The sequence below is a fragment of the Oncorhynchus tshawytscha genome, linkage group LG06 (assembly GCF_018296145.1).
Source record: "Oncorhynchus tshawytscha isolate Ot180627B linkage group LG06, Otsh_v2.0, whole genome shotgun sequence".
Lineage (NCBI taxonomy): Eukaryota > Metazoa > Chordata > Actinopteri > Salmoniformes > Salmonidae > Oncorhynchus > Oncorhynchus tshawytscha.
Window position 1 is genome coordinate 27,627,377 of NC_056434.1, and position 22,473 is coordinate 27,649,849.

The following is a 22,473-nucleotide window of genomic DNA, read 5'->3' on the forward strand; positions in this document are numbered from 1 at the left end:
TATCTCCATGAGAATCTCCATCTAATCTCCATGAGAATCTTCATCTTATCTCCATGAGAATCTCTATCTAATCTACATGAGAATCTTCATCTTATCTCCATGAGAATCTCCATCTAATCTCCATGAGAATCTTCATCTAATCTCCATGAGAATCTTCATTTTATCTCCATGAGAATCTTCATCTTATCTCCATGAGAATCTCCATCTAATCTCCATGAGAATCTCCATCTAATCTCCATGAGAATCTCCATCGTATCTCCATGACAATCTCCATGAGAATCTCCATGAGAATCTTCATCTAATCTCCATGAGAATCTCCATCTTATCTCCATGAGAATCTCCATCTAATCTCCATGAGAATCTCCATCTAATCTCCATGAGAATCTCCATCTAATCTCCATTAGAATCTCCATCTAATCTCTATGAGAATCTCCATCTAATCTCCATGAGAATCTCCATCTAATCTCCATGAGAATCTCCATCTAATCTCCATGAGAATCTCCATCTAATCTCCATGAGAATCTCCATCTTATCTCCATGAGAATCTCCATCTAATCTCCATGAGAATCTTCATTTTATCTCCATGAGAATCTCCATATAATCTCCATGAGAATCTCCATCGTATCTCCATGAGAATCTCCATCTAATCTCCATGAGAATCTCCATCGTATCTCCATGAGAATCTCCATCTAATCTCCATGAGAATCTTCATCTAATCTCCATGAGAATCTCCATCTAATCTCCATGAGAATCTCCATCTAATCTCCATGAGAATCTCCATTTTATCTCCATGAGAATCTCCATCTAATCTACATGAGAATCTTCATCTTATCTCCATGAGAATCTCCATCTTATCTCCATGAGAATCTCCATCTAATCTCCATGAGAATCTTCATCTTATCTCCATGAGAATCTCCATATAATCTCCATGAGAATCTCCATCGTATCTCCATGAGAATCTCCATCTAATCTCCATGAGAATCTTCATCTAATCTCCATGAGAATCTCCATCTAATCTCCATGAGAATCTTCATCTATCTCCATGAGAATCTCCATCTAATCTCCATGAGAATCTCCATCTAATCTCCATGAGAATCTCCATCTAATCTCCATGAGAATCATTTTATCTCCATGAGAATCTCCATCTAATCTACATGAGAATCTTCATCTTATCTCCATGAGAATCTCCATCTTATCTCCATGAGAATCTCCATCTAATCTCCATGAGAATCTTCATCTTATCTCCATGAGAATCTCTATCTAATCTACATGAGAATCTTCATCTTATCTCCATGAGAATCTCCATCTAATCTCCATGAGAATCTTCATCTAATCTCCATGAGAATCTTCATTTTATCTCCATGAGAATCTTCATCTTATCTCCATGAGAATCTCCATCTAATCTCCATGAGAATCTCCATCTAATCTCCATGAGAATCTCCATCTAATCTCCATGAGAATCTCCATTTTATCTCCATGAGAATCTCCATCTAATCTACATGAGAATCTTCATTTTATCTCCATGAGAATCTCCATCTTATCTCCATGAGAATCTCCATCTAATCTCCATGAGAATCTTCATCTTATCTCCATGAGAATCTCCATATAATCTCCATGAGAATCTCCATCGTATCTCCATGAGAATCTCCATCTAATCTCCATGAGAATCTCCATCGTATCTCCATGAGAATCTCCATCTAATCTCCATGAGAATCTTCATCTAATCTCCATGAGAATCTCCATCTAATCTCCATGAGAATCTTCATCTAATCTCCATGAGAATCTTCATTTTATCTCCATGAGAATCTTCATTTTATCTCCATGAGAATCTCCATCTAATCTCCATCTAATCTCCATGAGAATCTCCATCTAATCTCCATCTAATCTCCATGAGAATCTTCATCTAATCTCCATGAGAATCTTTGTTTTATCTCCATGAGAATCTCCATTTTATCTCCATGAGAATCTCCATCTAATCTACATGAGAATCTTCATCTTATCTCCATGAGAATCTTCATCTAATCTCCATGAGAATCTCCATCTAATCTCCATGAGAATCTTCATGAGAATCTTCATCTTATCTCCATGAGAATCTTCATTTTATTTATCTCCATGAGAATCTCCATTTTATCTCCATGAGAATCTTCGGTGTCAGAAATTTCTATGGTCATTTGTATTTATTCATTTCTAAGAAATTCCGTTTAGCCTATAGAAAATTAGTCAGTGTGGAGGCTATATACAGGGGGCACCGGTACCGAGTCAGTGTGGAGGCTATATACAGGGGGCACCGGTACCGAGTGAATGTGCGGGGGTACAATCTTTCCCTCATTTTCAGATCAATCCTTTTACATGAACTGAACTCTTGTTTTAATATGGTGAACCTATTCCTTTTAAAATATTTTTTTGAAAAGAAACATTGAACATATAACAGTCGAATCATAGAGCAGGTGAGCTGGTTCTACTCTTTTTGGCTATTTGCTGGTGTTTTGTGGTGGAAAACTGAGCTGGTCGATAATAACACTTCAATCCTGTTAAGCTTGCGTTCAATTGCCACTCCCTGTTACAAACAACAAGCTTCCATTACCCCTGTCACATTGTCAACCCTTTCATATCGTCAACCATGTTACGGTCAACCCTGTTACGGTCAACCCTGTTACGGTCAACCCTGTTACGGTCAACCCTGATACGGTCAACCCTGATACGGTCAACCCTGAAACGGTCAACCCGGATACGGTCAACCCTGATACGGTCAACCCTGAAACGGTCAACCATGTTACGGTCAACCCTGTTGCGGTCAACCCTGTTACGGTCAACCCTGTTACAGTCAACCCTGTTACGGTCAACCCTTATACGGTCAACCCTGATACGGTCAACCCTGTTACGGTCAACCCTGTTATGGTCAACCCTGTTACGGTCAACCCTGTTATGGTCAACCCTGTTACTTTACTTGACACTTACGATAGTCTTTTTATTATTTAACTTCTTGAGATGGGAAAATATGTTTTTTATGAAATTGAACATGTGCTCTTCATGACAGAATGTACAAATTTGGTGAACTCAAAAGGCACTGAATTGGTGGAACGACCCAAAAGAATATCATACACACAAATTCTCTCTCCTCGTGAAGGTCATTTCCCTGACCTCCATCATAGCCAGGTGATTGTCTAAAAGCACTGCAGTACCAGTAACACATCAGCAGCTAGATTATGAAGTCAGTATGGCGCCCTGCCTCCAGGGCACAGTGCTCTGTGTGCACATGTGAGGACTGTTGATAAGGCCTGCAGGACCCTGCAGCGTTGACCGGGTCGGACAGTTTGGTCATCCACAAGATCCCATCCTCAGCTCACACTGCCAAATCTTATGAATGTGACATCCATGACAGAACCAGAGAGTGCAAGACTCAGAGCAAGAGAACTCAGGGAGAGAAGCATCAAGCTGTGTAATAACATGAGATAGTGTGCTCTCTAACAGGACTTGGAAAAACAAATCAGGATGTAGCTAAAAGGTTTACTAGTTTGAGGTCTTTGTTGGAGATATTGGTGAACCATTGGTTGAAGGAGAGATTCCAAACAATTCTGGGCATAGTAAATGTTGTCAACATCCTGAAAGAATATACATAATAAATATATTCACTAATATTATTGATGTATGATGACATCAGTTGATATTTATAGTAGAAAAAATGCATTTATCAGAAACATTTAATGTGGTGTCATCATAGGTGGATGGTAGCCTACGGACCTATTGGACCTCCCTGCAGGGGAACTCATTGAAGTCACATAGAGCAGCATTTGTCTCTGAGAAGCCTCCTATAGTGGAGAAAACCGAGGAATGACCGAGAGATCAGATACTGTAAAAATCCATGTCCACATAGTATGATACACACAAATGACGTGACACTGTTGCAGTGGTATGATTGACTCTACTGACCACAGGGTCCCAGTGTTCCAGTCAGCTGCTCCTCCACCCGGGTTGCTAGGTTCCACATCCGCTCCTGCAGATCTGGAGGGATCTTCTTCAGGATCTTCCCGAGAGCAGGAGATAGAAACACATACACATGTAGATGTCAAACATTTTGAACCCTCAGATATTACAGATATTTGCATGAGGTATCTATTTCATTATTGGTATTGGATTGGAATATGATTCACAAGTGAGTTAGAAAACCACCATTCCTTGGATAGAAGAGGATCACTAAGGATCCCTAATCAGTTGGTTAATGGGTCGACCTCAGGGGTTTCTGCTATTAGTACATCACAAACAACCCTCACAAGGCTTGAGTGAGGGTATGTTCAACTACATGCCATGACACCCTGGAGAGGAATCAGGGATGATCTTCTTCAGAGAAGCTGTCACATGACTGACCATAGCCTCGAGGTCCTCAACAGACGTCAGACTGAGAGAGCAGGTCTGTCTGTCCGTCTCAATCACCACCTGAATGGTCAACAGTACATACGCAGGAATCTATCTGTCACTACTGACACCATGCAGACATACAGAGAGACACATTCGGACTGAAAGATTGGCAAAATAGTACAGTCGTTTAGTGGCCACATAGACACAGGAACTCTGAACACATGAACTCTGTCTCTGCTTGTCCATTTGGTGTGACTAAATACCTGTAGAAAGTTGTAGTGAGTGGTGAGTAGATATACACAAAGCTGTTGCTGTCCTACACAGTCCTATGCTTCATAACATTTCAGAGCCTCCACCTCTGTTTTTAAATCATGTCTGTGGCCCTGCAGCCTTTTCAAGTGTCAGGGTCAAGTAATATTTCCAGATGATCCCTCACTTCCTTGTCACTGTCAGTGTGACCAAACCACGACACATCACACATTCTCACCAGGGGTTCTACACTCTCACTGTCATCATGGTATCACTAAGCGACAGCCAGAGATGACAGTATCTGCACATGCTCCCTCCCCCTGAGGAGCTGAACCAGTGGTGGTGACGAATGTTTCCCATCCCAGGACGGACAGTGTTAACCTCTGAAGAGCTACAGAAGAGGAAACACCACAGTCTCAGAGCCCTGATTGCATCCTGTGCATACGGACTGGGACCAGAGGTGTGCAGAGAGAGGGAATTCTTCAGATGAGTGGATGGAAATCGGAAGTTTTCCCTCATCTCCCACTGATATAATAGTTACCATCTCCTTATGTGGTAGGTCCAATACGTATAGTAAACAGGTGGCGATGGATTGCAGGACATTAGGAATGTTTGACTGTTCACAGGTAACAACATTGAGTTGGGTCATTTGCTTTGTGTTCCCAGTTTCTCTGATTCACCACCCTAATAATTTACATGATCAGTGATCAGAGCTAGCCTATGGCCAATCAGGGCTGTTCATTTTCAAACGGACATAAATATTTTAACACCCATGCAAAGGTAACCATGGTGGTAAGGATGTGCTCAGCCAGTAACACACTAACACTGCCCCCTCCCTTTACATACTGTATGTACATATGAGGTGGATTTAATCAAAATAAAGAGAAAAACGCATCCGACTGCATGGCTGCTTTCAAATATGTCAATGAAGTACTGAGAAACACAGCATTCAAATCATTCAAGTAAGGAACGACATACTACAAAATATATGTAACTTCAGACATAGAAGAAGTTCATTTGTTTTACCTGATTGAGGCTCTCAATGCTGACGGCATAAATCTCTAGATACAGTAGCTGAAGGAGCTTTCCACCTGCAGGGAGCGACCAGACTGTGGTCAACAGTGAAGCACTGATACAAACACAGGAAAGACATACTGACCTAAACAGGTTAACCCCCTAAGGTCGATGTCAGTGCCCCGTGGATATCTAATTAGCATGATAAAAAAAATCCCTATAAAAATCTGTCCGTTTAAAATAGTGATACACTACATGACTAAAAGTATGTGGACATGTGCTTGTCGAACATCTCATTCCCAAATTATGGGCATTAATATGGAGTTGGTCCCCCCCCTTTGCTGCTATAACAGCCTCCACTCTTCTGGGAAGGCTTTCCGCTAGATGTTGAAACATTTTGGCCGGGACTTGGTTCCATTCAGCCACAAGAGCATTAGTGAAGTTGGGCCTGCCACGTAGTTGGCGTTCCAATTCATCCCAAAGGTGTTTGATGGGGTTGAGGGCAGGGCTCTGTGCAGGCCAGTCAAGTTCTTCCACACTGATCTTGACAAACCATTTCTGTATGGACCCTCACTTGGTGCACGGGGGCATTGTCATGCTTAAGCAGGTAAGGGCCTTCCCCAAACTGTTGCCACAAAGTAGGAAGCATGCTGTAGCGTTAATATTTACCTTCACTCGAACCATGAAAAACAGGCCCATACCATTATTCCTCCTCCACCAAACTTTAAAGTTGTCACTATTCATTCAGGCAGGTAGCGTTCTCCTGGCATCCACCAAACTCATATTCGTCCGTCGAACTGCCAGATGGTGAGCATTTCACTGTTGTATTTGGCGCATGTGACAAACAAAATTTGATTAAATTTGAAGCGTGATTCATCACGCCAGAGAATGTGTTTCCACTGCTGCAGAGTCCAATTGCTGCGAGCTTTAAACCACTCCAGCCAGCGCTTGACATTATGAATGGGCATCATAGGCTTGTGTGTGGCTGCTCAGCCATGGAAATCCATTTCATGAAGCTCCCAACGAACAGTTATTGTGCTGATGTTGCTTCCAGAGGCAGTTTGGAACTCGGTAGTGAGTATTGCAACCGAGGAAAGACAATTTTTACGCACTAGGTGCTTCAGCAGTCAGCGATCCCATTCTGTGAGCTTATGTGGCCTACCACTTTGTGGCTGAGCCTTTGTTGCTCCTAGACATTTCCACTTCACAATAACAGCATTTGCAGTTGACCAGGGCAGCTCTAGCAGGGCAGAAATTTGATGAACTGACTTGTTTGAAAGGTGGCATCCTATGACGGTGCCAAATTGAAATTTACTGAGCTCTTCAGTAAAGCCTTTCTACTGCCAATGTTTGTCTATGGAGATCGCATGGCTGTGTGCTCATTTCATACACCTGCCAGCAACGGGTGTGGCCGAAATAGCCGAAATCACTCATTTGAAGGGGTGTTGCTCTCGATGTGCAAAACTGATAGAGACATACCCCAAGCGACTTACAGCTGTAATCGCAGCAAAAGGTGGCGCTACAAAGTATTAAGTTAAGGGGGCTGAATAATTTTGCACGCCCAATTTTTCAGTTTTTGATTTGATAATATTTTTTGAAATATCCAATAAATGTCGTTCCACTTCATGATTGTGTCCCACTTGTTGTTGATTCTTCACAAAAAAATACAGTTTTATATCTTTATGTTTGAAGCCTGAAATGTGGCAAAAGGTCGCAAAGTTCAAGGGGGCCGAATACTTTCGCAAGGCACTGTATATAGTGTATCAGTAGGTGGCAACATAGAGACCCTGAGGGATGACTGAGAGCTGACGTCGCAGCTGGACTCTATTAAATTCCAGCCTGTCTAGTGTTAAAAGACTCCCCACTTCTCCTTATATGGTTCCTTTTGAAACGCCCACTCCTTTCGACACCCCCACTATTCCTGAGAGATGCACTGCACTGAGAGATGACATATCAGTAGGTGGCAGCATGGAGACCCTGAGGGATGACTGCTCTGAGAGATGAAGTCACAGCTGGACTCTATTCATTATTTTTGGCACTTAACATTATATATACTATATAGACTGTACTTCCATATATTTTCAACTGGTACAGACGAGTCCTGTGAAGCTTGTAGTGTGTAGTCCAAACTGATCGGACGCTACAGACAGAAGTTAGCAGATCGGCTGTACCGACTTCAGACGAGTCCCAAGACGCTTATGGGGGCCAAACCGTTCAGACACTACAGACGATTTTGTGAGAAGATTGATTTTCGGGATGTCTCATCGTCTGACAAACAATGCTCTAGCTCTGTCACCTTTCACTGCAGATGCGGAAGTGTGTCACAGGCAGATGCAGAAGTGTGTCACAGGCAGATGCAGAAGTGTGTCACAGGCAGATGCAGAAGTGTATCACAGGCAGATGCAGAAGTGTGTCACAGGCAGATGCAGAAGTGTGTCACAGGCAGATGCAGAAGTGTGTCACAGGCAGATGCAGAAGTGTGTCACAGGCAGATGCAGAAGTGTGTCACAGGCAGATGCGGAAGTGTGTCACAGGCAGATGCGGTGGATTGAGACGCATCCAATGTAAAAACAACAGATACAGTATGTCATGTCTCAGTGGAGTACATCTCTCAGTGGAGTACATCTCTCAGTGGAGTACATCTCTCAGGAAAAGTGGGGGTGTCGAAAGGAGAGGACGTTTTGAAAGGAACCATATAATGAGAAGTGGGAATTTTCTAGCAATTTAACATCAGAAGCGCTGGAATTCCATAACTACTAGAACCTCCACAACTGGATATTTCAATTATTATTAATTATTATTTCAAATAAGTTAAGGTAGCTAAGGTTAGCTAGCATTTACATTTACGAAAAACTTTACGTTCCATACATGGCTACCTGTAGGTAACGTTCAAAGAGTGAATATATATACTTATGGCATAACTGAAATTCCTTACTGTCATATCTGCAGACCATGACTAATGTCTGATAACACAAATGACATCTTCAGTGGTTCCATGTAGTGAATCTGTTATTCAACGCATTTGTATGGGCTAGCAGTAAGGCCAATAATATGTTTTCATCAAATAATTATTGTACATTTTTTTGATACTTCAAGGGGTCTTACAATTCAAAATCAAATAGCTAAATTATCCTTGGTATGACCTTCTTAAAACAATTCCATACAGCTTAGTAGACCCCCCCAACCATGGCCACTGTGTTTATAATTAGGTACACAGCTGATGTAAGCGTGAGGTCATGCCCACTGTCAGTCACATTAGATGACATTCTATCTGCCAACATACAGGTGTGTTACTTCCCTTCTGTCTGGTGAGACATTTCTGCTTTGTGAGTGTACAAACAACACAAACTGAGGCCAGCATAACTTGTGTTACTACACTGAGAAAACAATGATTAAAATGTACTAATATAGGTTCCATCCTCTCCATTTATCTCTCCCTGGTTTCCTCCATCTCCCACCCACCCTCTCTGTCTAGCGTGCTATGCTTCCTTCCTCTGCTGTAAGTTAACACTTGGCACGAGCCTGAGGTTTCCATGTGTTTGCTGTGTGTGCTAGGACTCTGTTTGCACTGGCTGGGTATTTATTCTAGAGGGAGATAGATACCTGCAGTGTACCAAAAGTCTCTGTTTAAATAATTTCCTCATTCTTCTGTAAGCTATCAGGCTAGTGGTGTAAGCCCTACTGAAGTTAGTCCTGACTGATCATAACCAGGCTCAAGTAAGGCTGTATGCATATACAGTAGTTGGTTTACAGATAAACTTAGAGAAACATCATTTAAAACATGAGTAAACACACAAGCACTAACAAAATATTGGGGATATGTGACTTACCCTGACAGATTGCTTGCAGTGGACAACATAAGCTCTCCATAGAGTCATCACTTGGTGGAAAATGTAAACAAAAACAAACCTGTGTGTGTGCAGTCATGTGAAGTACTTAAGTAAAAATACCTGAAAGTACTAATTAAGTAGTTTTTTGGGGTATCTGTACTTTACCATTTATATTTTTGAAAACATTTACTTTTACTTCACTACAGTCCTAAAGAAAAGTATGTACTTTTTATTCCATCCATTTTCCCTGGTACCCGAAAGTACTTGTTACATTTTGAATGCTTAGCAGGACAGGAAAATTGTTTAATTCACACACTTATCAAGAGAACATCCCTGGTCATCCCTACTGCCTCTGATCTGGTGGACCACTAAACACATGCTTCGTTTGTATATTATGTCTGAGCCCCTGGTTATTTGCAAAACAAAAAAAACTGCTTTGCTTAATATAAGGAATTTTAAATTATTTATAGTTTTACTTTTAATTGAACCTTTATTTAACTAGGCAAGTCAGTTAAGAACAAATTCTTATTTACAATGACGGCCTCCCCCGGCCAAACCCGGATGACGCTGGGCCGATTGTGCGCCGCCCTATGAGATTCCCAGTCACACCTTAATGTGAAACAGCCTGAATTCAAACCAGGGACTGTAGTGACACCTCTTGCACTGAGATGCAGTGCCTTTAGACCGCTGCGCCACTCGGGAGCCTTTGATACTTTAGTATATTTTAGCAATTACACTTACTTTTGATACTTAACTATATTTAAAGCCACATACTTTTAGACTTTTACTTAAGTAGTACTTTACTGGCATTCCTTTTTACTTGAGTCATTTTCTATTAAGGTATCTTTACTTTTACTCAAGTATGACAATTGGATACTTTTTCCACCACTGTGTGTGTGTGTGTGTGTGTGTGTGTGTGTGTGTGTGTGTGTGTGTGTGTGTGTGTGTGTGTGTGTGTGTGTGTGTGTGTGAGTGAGAGAAAGAGAGACCCACCCTCTTCAACATATATATATTTATTCTAGATCCTACTAGAATCCAATGTCAAATGTCTACTCTTTGCTGATGACCTGGTGCTTCTGTCCCCAACCAAGGAGGGCCTACAGCAGCACCTAGATCTTCTGCACAGATTCTGTGAGACCTGGGCCCTGACAGTAAATCTCAGTAAGACAAAGATAATGACGTTCCAAAAAATGTCCAGTTGCCAGGCCCACGAATACAAATTCCATCTAGATACCTTTGCCCTAGAGCACACAAAAAAAACTATACATACCTCGGCCTAAACATCAGCACCACAGGTAACTTCCACAAAGCTGTGAACCATCTGAGAGACAAGGCAAGAAGGGCCTTCTATGCCATCAAAAGGAAAATCAAATTTGACATACCAATTAGGATCTGGCTAGATATACTTGAATCAGTAAAATAACCCATTGCCCTTTATGTTTGTGAGGTCTGGGGTCCGCTCACCAACCAAGAATCCACAAAATGGGACAAACACCAAATTGAGAATCTGCATGCAGAATTCTGCAAAAATATCCTCTGTGTACAACGTAAAACAATAATGCATGCAGAGCATAATTAGGCCGATATCCGCTATTTGTCAAAATCCAGAAAAGAGCCGTTAAACTCTACAACAACCTAAAAGGAAGCGATTCCCAAACTTTCCATAACAAAGCCATCACAGAGAAATAAACCTAGAGAAGAGTCCCCTAAGCAAGCTGGTCCTGGGGCTCTGTTCACAAACACACCCCACAGAGCAACAGGACAGCAACACAATTAGACCCAACCAAATCATGAGAAAACAAAAAGAGAATTACTTGACACATTGGAAAGAATTGACAAAAAAACCCAGAGCAAACTAGAATTCTATTTGGCCCGAAATCGAGAGACCACCGTGGCAGAATACCGGAGCACGGTGACCTACCCAAAATTAAGAAAATCTTTGACTATGTGCAGACTCGGTGAGCATAGCCTTGCTATTGAGAAAGGCCGCCAAAGGCAGATCTGGCTCTCAAGAGACGACAGGCAATGTGCTCACTGCCCACAAAATGAGGTGGAAACTGAGCTGCACTTCCTAACCTCCTCCCAAATGTATGACCATATTAGAGACACATATTTCCATGAGATTACACAGGCTCACAAATCATGCGAATAAACTCCCATATCTATTGGGTGAAATACCACAGTGGGCAATCACAGCAGCAAGATTTGTGACCTGTCACCACAAGAAAAGGGCAACCAGTGAAGCACAAACACCATTGTAAATACAACCTATATTTATGTTTATTTATCTTACCCTTTTGTACTTTAACTACTTGCACATCATTACAACACTGTATATAGACATAATATGACAGTTGAAATGTCTTTATTCTTTTGGAACTTTTGTGAGTGTAATGTTTACTGTTCATTTTGTATTGTTTAAACATGTTTCACATGCCAATAAAGCCCCTTCAATTGCAATTGAATTATGACAGAGAGAAAGAGAGAGGGAGAGAAAGAGAGCAGCTCAGACTGCCAGCTGTCAATTTGAGCTCGAATCAGCTCAAGAGCTCCACTTGCAGGTTGAACCTGGTAACTTAAGCCACATTGCAAACAGATACAGTATTCACACCCCTTAACTTTTTACACGTTTTGTCTTGTTACAGCCTGAATTTAAAATGTATTAAATCCTGTTTGCAACAAGGCACTTAAGTAATACTACAAAAAAATGTGGCAAAGAAATTTACATTTTGTCCCGAATACAAAGTGTTTGGGGCGAATCCAACACAACACATCACTGAGTACCACTCTTCAAATTTTCAAGCATGGTGGTGGCTGCATCATGTTATGGGTATACTTGTCAGCGGCAAAGACTAGGGAGTTTTTTAGGATAAAAAATAAATGGAATAGAGCTAAGCACAGGCAAAATCCTAGAGGAAAACTTGGTCCAGTCTGCTTTCCAACAGACACTGGGAGACAAATTCACCTTTCACCAGGACAATTACCTAAAACATCGGGCCAAATACACATTGGAGTTGCTTACCAAGACAACAGTTGGTATTTTATTAGGATCCCCATTAGCTGTTGCGAAAACAGCAGCTACTCTTCCTGGGGTCCACACAAAACATGAAACATTACCTAATACAGCACATTAATAGACAAGAACATCTTAAGGACAGAACTAAATCAATTGTAAAAGTCACATGTAGCCTACATAGCAATACATACACACAAACTAGGTCAAATAAGGGAGAGGTGTTGTGGCATGAGGTGTTGTTTAATCTGTTTATTAAACCAGGTTTGCTGTTCTTTTGAGAAATATGAGATGGAATGTAGGTTCCATGCAATAATGGCTCTATATAATACTGTACGCTTTCTTGAATTTGTTCTGGATTTGGGGACTGTGAAAAGACCCCTGGTGGCATGTCTGGTGGGGTAAGTGTGTGTGTCAGAGCTGTGTGTAAGTTGACTATGCAAACAATTTGGGATTTTCAACTCATTGTTTCTTATAAAAAGAAGTGATGCAGTCAGTCTCTCCTCAACTCTTAGCCAAGAGACACTGGCATGCATAGTATATTAGCCCATTTAATGTTCCTGAGTGGCCTAGTTACAGTTGACTTAAATCGGCTTAAAAATCTATGGCAAGACTTGAAAATAGCTGTCATACAATGATCAAAAACTAACTTGACAGAGCTTGAAGTTAAAAAAAAAAGAATAATGGGCAAGTATTGTACAATTCAGGTGTTAAAGCGCTCAGAGATCACTGCCAAAAGTGATTCTAACATGTATTGAGTCAAAGAGTTGAATAATTATCTAATCAAGACATATTAGTTGTATTTTCCATAAAAAAATTTAAAACATTCTTCCACCTTGACAGAGTATTTTGTGTAGATTGCTGAAAAAATAATTCAATCCATTTTTATCCTACTTTGTAATAACAAAATGTGGAAAAAGTAAAGGGGCTTGAATACTTTAAGTCACTGTACATTTCGGCAGGTTGACATTTGTCATGAGTCTTGTCCTGGAGGGAGAACTGAGCGATTTCCCGCTTAGATAGGCCAGCTGCAAAGTCAAAATGGGCTATAATGTACAAATTAATGGATTTTGTTGTTGCTTTTTGGTCTTAATTTAACGTTAAGAGTGTGGTTATGGTTAGGTTTAAAATCAGATTGTATGACTTTTTGGCTGTGCCAGCTAGTGACCACTCTGAAAATCAAAACAAATTTGATGCTCCGTATACAACAGATGTCTTACCGTGAAATGCTTACATAGAAACTCTTAACCAACAATGCAGTTCAAGAAAGAGTTAAGAAAACATTTACTTGAGTAAAAATAGTCAACTAAAAAGTAACACAAAATAAACAATAACGAGGCTATGTGCGGGGGGTACAGGTTAGTTAAGTTATTTTGTACATGTAGGTAGGGGTAAAGTGACTATGCATAGATAAACAGCGAGTAGCAGCAGTGTAAAAACAAAGGGGAGGGGGGCGTGGCAATATAAATAGTCTGGATGGCCACTTGATTCATTGTTCAGCAGTCTTAAGGCTTGGGGGTAGACGCTGTTAAGGAGCATTTTGGTCCTAGACTTGGCGCTCCAGTACCACTTGCCCTGCGGTAGCAGAGAACAGTCTGACTTGATTGACTGGAGTCTTTTATAATTCTTTGGACCTTCCTCTGACCACCTAGTATAGAGGTCCTGGATGGTAGGAAGCTCGGCCCCAGTGATGTACTGGGCCGTACGCACTACCCTCCGCAGCGCCTTACGGTCAGATGCCGAGCAGTTGCCATACCAGGTGATGCAACCTGTCAGGATGCTCTCGATGGTGCAGTTGTGGAACTTTTGAGGATCTGGAGAAACCGACCAAATATTTTGTCACCTGAGGGCGAAAGGTGTTGTCGTGCCCTCTTCAAGACTGTCTTGGTGTGTTTGGACCATGATAGTTCGTTGGTGATGTGGTCACCAAGGAACTGGAAACCCTCGACCCGATCTACTACAGGCCCGTCAATGTTAATGGGGGCCTGTTCGGCCCACCTTTTCCTGTAGTCCACGATCAGCTCCTGTCCTGCTCACATTGAGAGGTTGTTGTCATGGTACCACACTGACAGGTCTCCCTATAGGCTGCCGTCTCATCATCGTCGGTGATCAGGCCTAACACTGTTGTCATCAGAAAACGTAATGGTGTTGGGAGTCGTGTTTGAACAGGGAGTACGAGGGGGACTAAGCACGCACCCAAGGGGCCCCAGAACAAGATTTGACAGAAAACAGTAACCTGCTTAAATACAGGTGAACAACCCTCTGCCTGGACACTCTTCTGAAGCACTGTGTTCCAGCCATAAAATAGGCTAACACACCAGGTTCCAGATAACCAGCTGCTGCTCTTCTGCACACAGCTCATATAGTAGCCTCTGTGGTCAACAACAAACAAATGCACAAAGATAAACAAGCCCCAGCCAATGCCATGTAGCAGGGTTTGCAAACCTGTCAGTCAGTCACACGAGTGAACCAGCAGCAAGCGTCAAGCCCAGAGACAAGATATAGTAATGTCAAGATAAACATTTTAACAAAAACACTGTAGGCCAATATCTTTTTATTAGCTGTACATTCCTCATACATGCCCTCTCAGCCCAACCCAGCCATAATACATGTATTTATGTTGGTTTTCAGATCGTTGCTAAATTCACACAGTACAGCAGGTACAAAAATGATCAACCCAGAATTTAAGCGCTTGACAAAAAGCAATTTAAACGCAATTACATATAGGAGGAAAAGTCAGGTTGTATCAGCATTAAAAATGTTCTGTGAAAGAAAGTAAATAGTCATCTTAAACAAGTAACAAACTTTATACAAAATATCCTTCCCTCAGTTCCCTCCTCCCCTTTTTGAACATCATTATCAGAATTTCTCAAGGCTCTCTCCTGTACACATCCCACAATAAAACTATGCAGTTATGACAAAATGGTCTGAGAAATTAACAGTGAACTGGGAGAAACATTCTGCTTCACAAGATTACAAAAGCCTCAATAATCATATTTAATTTACAGCTAAGACCTGAAGCTAGTTCAATTGGACACCTTCTACAGCCGTCAAATTCAACTCTGAACCCCGGAACAAGTATCACTGATTTGTTGTTCCACTCTAAATCAGGGACTGATTTAGACCAGGGACACCAGGTGGGTGCAATTCATCATCAGGTACAACAGAAAACCAGCAGGCTCTGGACCTCATAGTGGAAGAATTGAATACCCCTGCTCAACAATTTCACAGATCTTTACTAAAGCTTTTAAGAATATGAATGCATTTTACATCACTTAATCTCTTTACCTCATCTTGAAATGCAAAAACAAGGTCATCTTTCAAAAACTAGAGCATTTGTGACTGTGGTCTGGGATGAACAGTGGGATAAGAGTGAGTAATGTACCTACCATAAATGCGCTACAAATACTCAGGCTAAAAAGCTCAAAACATGGAAGGTCATATAGCCAACATGATTCTTAAAGTAGGCAAAGCCTCCCACATTAGAGATAAGAAAGCCATATACAGCCTGTGTTCCAAACAGCTACGGTTGACTTCCTTTCCTCCAGCATTAAAGGGCTTTAAATCACTAGAAAAAGATTCAAATGCTGGTAATAAAACTAAAATAAAAAGTATTTACAAGCAAAACGAGCCCAGACTACCTTTTGTACAAACATATCAACCGCAGTCTTAAACTTTGTGGATGGACGATCTCATTGTCCCTGGCCTGATGTTGATCGAAGCTTCTACAAACTTCAGAATCTGTGACAAGTATAATAATAAGTCATATGGAATATGCAGTAAATAAAATGTTTTTTTAAAAGAAAGCCATTCCTATAAACATGCCGAGCTAAAGTTAATTTTAGTCTACAGCAGATATAAGGTTCTAGATTACAAGGCTCACTTGGCACTCACTGTTGCCATGTCAAGGTCACAAACAGGTTACGAAAATAGTTGTTAGATTGGGGGGGTGCAACTGACCACTGCATTAAGTCCCAATGTCCACCATGTGTCAAACCTCAGCTACCACCCCCCTCCATGCACCAATAGATTACAGTAGAGAATGGAGCCATTATTTCACCAAATCTACATTTCTACAGACCAAAGCAACTTTAACTGTTACAGTGAATGCATGGAAGGATGTGGGTTTGAGTGAAAAGAAACAGATGTTAAAAACAAATGATAAAATAAAGTGTAAAGCGGAGTGGTTTGTAATATGGCAGATTGTATGAAGAGGGTGGACAAGGGGACGTCTTTGATCTGTCCTGGCTAGATCACCGGTCCATCATGCTGAGGATCATCTCAGGGGTGAGATCTCCATTGGGGGCAGCCTCTGCTACAGGCAGCTCCACTGTCTCCACCCCTGCCTCTGCCTCCGCCTCCTCAGACTGCTCCACCACCACCTCTATGGCAGCCTGCTCAGCCTCTGGCTCATTCTTCACTATGATGTTCTCTATGACACCTGTATTCTCATCCTCCACCTGGATGATGGCTGCTGCTGAGGAGACAGTGGTAACACCAGGCATTATAACGCAGCATTAAATGGGCATTTATTTAGACATTCCATGACATAGGACCAGTGAGGTGTAACTCACCTGCAGCAGCCTTGCCCTTAGGGGCAGCCTTGCTAGCTTTGGCAGGTGAGGCAGGTTTGGGCGCATTCTTGGGGGGTCTACCCCGTTTCCTCTTGACGGGAGGCTCCACAGGGGCGGGGATAGGCTTGGTGGGTGGAGCCTGCTCCAACTCCATCTCCTCTTCCTCCTCTTCCTCCAGCAGTGCCTCTTCGGCATCCTCATCCTCTTCATCAATGTCATCCAGCTCAGGATCAGCATTGTCCTCTGGAGAAGGGAACAGTTAAAAAGAGTAACACTGATCTCATTACATTCAACGAGAAATAGCAAGTAGAGGTTTGGACTGAAAGAGCTTATTATAGCAAAGTCAATAGGACACTACAAATAGATATAAGTTTCTGTAAAACAGGCCTCACCACTATCGTCATCATCATCATCGTCCTTCCTTGAGCGCATCTTCCTCTTCCTCCCACCCCGTCCTCTCTTGGGTGGGGTTCCGTTCTCTCCTTCAGTAGGATCCCCGTTACAGTTCTCTGCATGTCTGGCCATGGTGTTCTAAAGGAGAAGAACACAAAATATTTAAACGAATTAAATGAAGGGCTATGTCCAAAACATGGCCGTATTCTTCCACTCAGTTGATGTGTGTTTGAGTAAGTGTCCATACCCTGCGGGTGAAGGTCTTGCCACACTTGGTGCACACAAAGGCAGTAGGCACAAAGTTGGGGTCATGGTAGCGCCGGAAGTGCATGTCCAGGAGCTGCTTCTGACGGAAGGTCTTCTCACACTGGCTACAGGCGTACGGCTTCTCTCCTGTGTGCGTGCGCCTGTGCATCAGCATGTGACGCTCCTAGTCAATGTAAAGACAGCAAGAAACACACACATAAGGACAGAGAAACTGCTGGAAAATTTACCAGCTCCATCTCAAAACAATCAGCATTGAACCAGTTTCCATAAACTCTTGCCTTCCTGCCATTGGCCTTGATTGGATATTTACTGACAAAAGGAGCTAACTCCATCACCATAGCATCACACACACTATGCATTTACTCCCATCTAGATCCATCAATCATCCAAGGTTAGAGACAACAGGTTACAGACAGCAGGCCCTCTTACTTGTCTGCAGCAGTAGTCACACTGGTCACACTTGAAGCGTTTCTCATTCTTGTGGGACTTCTGGTGCTGGATGAGAGCATAGCGCTCGTGGAACACAGCATCACAGTAACGGCATTTCCGTCCCTGCTCAATGAATGAATGCTGCTTACGCAGATGGACGCCTGGAGGAGAGAGGGGGTGTTAAAACCAGCTTATTGAGAGAGATGTCATCTGTATACACATTAGGCAAGTTCAAGCACGATGAAGTTTACGGTGGAGATGTCCAAATCATGCTGTCATCATACTGGGATGATCAGGCCAAGTCAACGTCTAGGTATCTAACCCAGGTCACTCTTGCGGGCGATGACTGTGTCACAGTGGGGGCAGTGGAACTTGGCCACGTTCTCTGTGTGCTTCTGCAGGATGTGCATCTTCATGGTTCCACTCTGGGTGAAACGGGCGTGGCAGATGTAGCATTCATACGGCTTCTCTCCTGGAAAACAAAAAAGGAAAACACGAGTGGACAAGTTCACAACAATCAGGTCAATCACTAATTGTGTTTACACAGTATCCTTGTGTCTGTGCCTCACCTGAGTGTGTCCTCATGTGTCTCTTCAGCTTGTAGGTGTCTCTGCTGGCGTAGCTGCACAGACTGCACTGGAACGGACGCTCCCCAGTGTGGGAACGGATGTGCCGCTTTAGCTTGCTCACCTCTACACTGGCATAGTCACACATGGAGCACTTGAAGGGTTTCTCATGAGTGTGCTTGTAGCGACGATGTCGGACCAGCTCTCCACTGGTCACAAAGGCCATGTCACAATCTTGACACTTGTGTGGTCTGGTACCTGTAGACAGAGACCGATAAAACGGTATCCAACATGGACAGGACTAACAATATAGGACTGTCCTTTAATGTGGCTGATGACACCATACCTGTGTGTGTGTTGAGGTGGTTCCTCAGCAGGGTAACAGTCCTGAAGGCCCTTCCACACAGATGGCACTTGTGTGGTCTCTCGTCCGTGTGGCTCTTCATGTGTCGGTCCAGGTTGGAGCGGCGGGGACAGGTGTAGCTACACAGCTCACACTGGAATGTTTTCTTCACACCTGGAGCATACAAATGCCTAGAGTCAGCACTTGCAGAGGCAAACAGCACCACAACTTGAGTTACAACATTCACTATAAACAAAGGACACAGCAACAGTGGTGCTAGTAATCTCACCCTTCTTCTTGATCTTTGTGGGTTTGGGGGGCTTCATGTTGCCCACCACCTTCTCTGCGTTGACCTCAGAGAGCATCCCCTCCTGCTGCTCCTCCTCAAAGTCATAGACAGACACATCCATGTTGTCTTTGTCCCCCTCAGTGTTGTAGCGCAGCTTGCTCTTCTTTGCTTTCTTGGCAGTCTTCTTCGCCGGGGGTTGGTAGTCTGGGTCTGTGGTCCACTGTGGGTCATCAGGCTGGGTCTCGCAATGCAGCTCCTCCTCCTCCTCCTCAGGCTGGACCTGCTGCTCCTCCTGGTGCTGGAGCTCATCCTGCTCCACCGTCTCCACCTCACCATTCGCACCCACCTTCACCACCTGAAGAAGGAGTAGTGTTTTAAGTTTCTTTAGAAGTAGTACATCTAGATATGTACCAGTATCACAAACCGCTGATATAAACCCCTGAGAAAAGATGCTTCCATTAGCTCTGAATGATGTAATATCTAGTCTTGAAGTGCAGTTCTTACCTGGAAGCCCTCTGGCAGGGGCAGGGTGTGGCAGATCATAGGGTTTCCATCTTTGGGCATGGCCGTGGCGTCCACGAAGGTGCCCTGTAGCTCCTCTACAGTGGCCTGCGTTACAGGCACAGCAGAGACAGGCACCTGGACCAGCTGTAGCTCCCCAAGGCCTCCAAGCTGCTGCTCCTCCAAATTGACAACCTGCAGAGTGATGATCTGGGTCTCATCCACTGTGGTGACCGTGGCCTCGTGGGCTGTGATCACAGGGGCGTCCATCACCTCAGTCTTCATCTGCAGCAGGGCAGGGTCCAGGGAATCCATTACCATCATCTCCACATTGACTCCATCCACCAGCTCCTGGGGATCCAGGCCCCCCTCTCCCACAGGCTGCTGGTCCATTACCCCCTCTGCTGCTTGCTGGAGCAGGTCTGCCACCACCTCCTCCCCCTCATAGGTGATGCTGTCCTTGGCCTCAACCACAACATCGGTTGGTCCGCCGTCCATCGGTAATACCTGAGAGAGCCAACCCAAAACCAATCAGCACACAATCTAGCAATGTAATGTGAACTCATAACCATTTATTCATAAATGTTGAAACTGTTTTTTCAATTTGCAGGGAATTTAAATCCCTTTTCAGTACCTGGACATATGAACAACTTAGCTAGGCTTAACAGACAGAAAATGGCATACTGTTCAGCTCACTCAAGATCTCAGACAAAGTTGATGCAACTTCCTCAGCTTCCTAAATTGTTACCTGCACCAGAAAGGAATACTTCATCTTTCTAGACCTGCTTGGCTTCCTCAATTTCTGACTCAACTCCCCTGATTGTTACCTGACACTGAACCTGTGGGGAAGACAAACAAGTTGACATTTCTACATAAACCTACTGCATGAATTGAAAGAACAGACACATTCGTAGCTAGTTGGGCCATTCTGCAAAGGGTGCAATTGCGGGCCGCAATTTTGATAGTGTACATGAAGTCATATAGCTAGCTAACGTCAGCTAGTCATGTTTATGTACCACTACCAGCTGGGTTGTAGAGGGAGCTCTACCCTGTTTTGATCAATTCTATCTAGCTAGTGTCGTTGTAGCTCAAGGTAGGCTTTGAAACAGACAACGGACACTGGGTGGAAAATGAACTGCAGTAAGCTTGGAGAAGACATTTCGTTAAAAATCTAGACTACGTGCTCATTAAATGTAGGGCGAAGGGGGACGTCGTTTTACTGGAAACGCTAGTGAAAATGGCTATCGTGGTCATTTGCTGGTTATGCATCTTAATTGTTTGAATTCGGCATGCGCTAGAAGCCAATTTGTCTACCTAACGTTTACGTTGCTAGCTAGCTACTGTAACGTAACCTAACGTTAGCTAGTAAGATGCTGGCGCCTGCTAAAATTTGGTATCGTCTTTGTATCGTGACTTAGACCTTGTTTTAATTTCCAGCTTTTAATATATGATAATTTGTTCGCTAAACTATAACGTAACAGATCAAACTAACGTTTAGCTAATTATCTAAGTTAGCTAGGTCAATGGTAGGGGTTTGCTAACGTTAGCTGTTGCGAAGGCCATTGTGGGCGAAAACACTTAAGTTTTGTTACTGTTGTTTCGATAATTTATAGCTTTAATAGTTCGTTAACAATACTAGTTAATGGCGTGGAAAGTGACATTACATAGCTAACTTAGCGGTCTAGCTAACCAGTTATGCGTTGAACGGCTAGTTAGCGAACTGTATGTAGCTAGCTATGATAGTTACTGTAGCAAGATTATGCATGTGCGATTTAGAAAATTCGTTGTTCTGTGCTGCAATCTGGCGCGCGCTGAGTTGATACACAGCCGCGAGTTTCCATCTCGACTCCGTAAAAAGGCAGGAAACAAAGACGAAGAAAAAGAAAATGGACGCCTGGCCTTAAAACTAAACCAACACGTTGAAGTCTTTAATGATCGATCCTTGCCGAAATGCAAACTAATATAGCTCCAAAAAGAGTCGTTATTGCAAAATTGTGTTGAACTTCTGGGTTATAAATGTTTTTTGCTAAATTTTCAATAACGATAGAGGGAGACAAACACCCCCCGTATGCCGCCTGGACCGGGAGCCCCATCGTGACACCTAGAGGCCGATTAAAGCTCCTGCAAAGCTCCCCCCTTTTCTGGAAAGTACTCTTACTTTACCTGCTCTTCGTCTTTTATTTCCTCGCTGAATTTGACAGAAAGCCCAGAGTATGTTCTTCAATCTGACCGAGATGGCTGAGAATTACGCCCTTCTACTCCGGGGGTTTTAATCCTCTCCCGCTTTTTCAGAAAAGGCTCCGCACAAAATGGCGGCCTTGTGAAGTTTGTGCGCCTGTGCAGAGTGAAGGGGGGCGGTGGCGAAAGGGTGGGTGTACACCAGTGTAGACATTGAATTATGGGGATTGGCCATGTGGGGCGCTACTTTTGAAATACCGTACACCATGAATAGATAATTTAAGGTTATTTATCATAAATCTAATCGTATTTCATATGAATGTCAAGTTAAATAAATATAGAGTACAACAGATTTTAACAGGCCTATAATAAACCCAATCTGAATGTGTCTGCCTCTAGTGTAGTTGTACCAAAATGAAAACCTGTAATCAGTTTGAACAATTTGTGTCTGCCCCTCATTGCTGTGCCAAA

At 42.9% G+C, this 22,473-nt stretch overlaps 1 protein-coding gene and 1 pseudogene across 4 annotated transcripts; both read right to left on the reverse strand.

Annotated features, from left to right (window-relative positions):
- The window catches only part of LOC112253459, a 48,767-nt pseudogene extending 39,270 nt beyond the window's left edge, over nt 1-9,497 (reverse strand).
- Nucleotides 9,498-14,999: 5,502 nt separating this feature from the next.
- Nucleotides 15,000-22,165, reverse strand: ctcf (CCCTC-binding factor (zinc finger protein)). Of its 4 annotated transcripts, none has more exons than XM_042323139.1 (12): nt 21,988-22,165; nt 20,573-20,663; nt 19,828-20,331; nt 19,324-19,678; nt 19,038-19,208; nt 18,695-18,949; nt 18,448-18,597; nt 18,126-18,286; nt 17,677-17,859; nt 17,429-17,567; nt 17,037-17,279; nt 15,000-16,939 (listed from the first exon to the last, which is right to left on the reverse strand). In XM_042323139.1, exons 2-12 carry the CDS (start codon nt 20,594-20,596, stop codon nt 16,716-16,718), a joined length of 2,409 nt encoding a protein of 802 aa, XP_042179073.1. In that variant the 5' UTR covers nt 20,597-20,663; nt 21,988-22,165; the 3' UTR covers nt 15,000-16,715. The 4 variants fall into 4 exon arrangements, with proteins under 4 accessions (XP_042179073.1, XP_024279267.1, XP_024279266.1 ...); XM_024423499.2 differs by having other exon boundaries at nt 15,000-16,936; nt 21,988-22,164; XM_024423498.2 differs by lacking the exon at nt 21,988-22,165 and adding an exon at nt 21,572-21,947.
- Nucleotides 22,166-22,473: the final 308 nt, after the last annotated feature.

Coding starts and splice junctions, on each gene's coding strand:
- ctcf (XM_042323139.1), bottom strand. CDS start 20,596: ATGAAGTATTCCTTTCTGGTGCAG. Junction 20,332..20,572: donor AGTATTCCTTTCTGGTGCAG/GTAACAATTTAG, acceptor TGGCTCTCTCAG/GTATTACCGATGGACGGCGG. Junction 17,860..18,125: donor GTGACTACTGCTGCAGACAA/GTAAGAGGGCCT, acceptor TACATTGACTAG/GAGCGTCACATGCTGATGCA.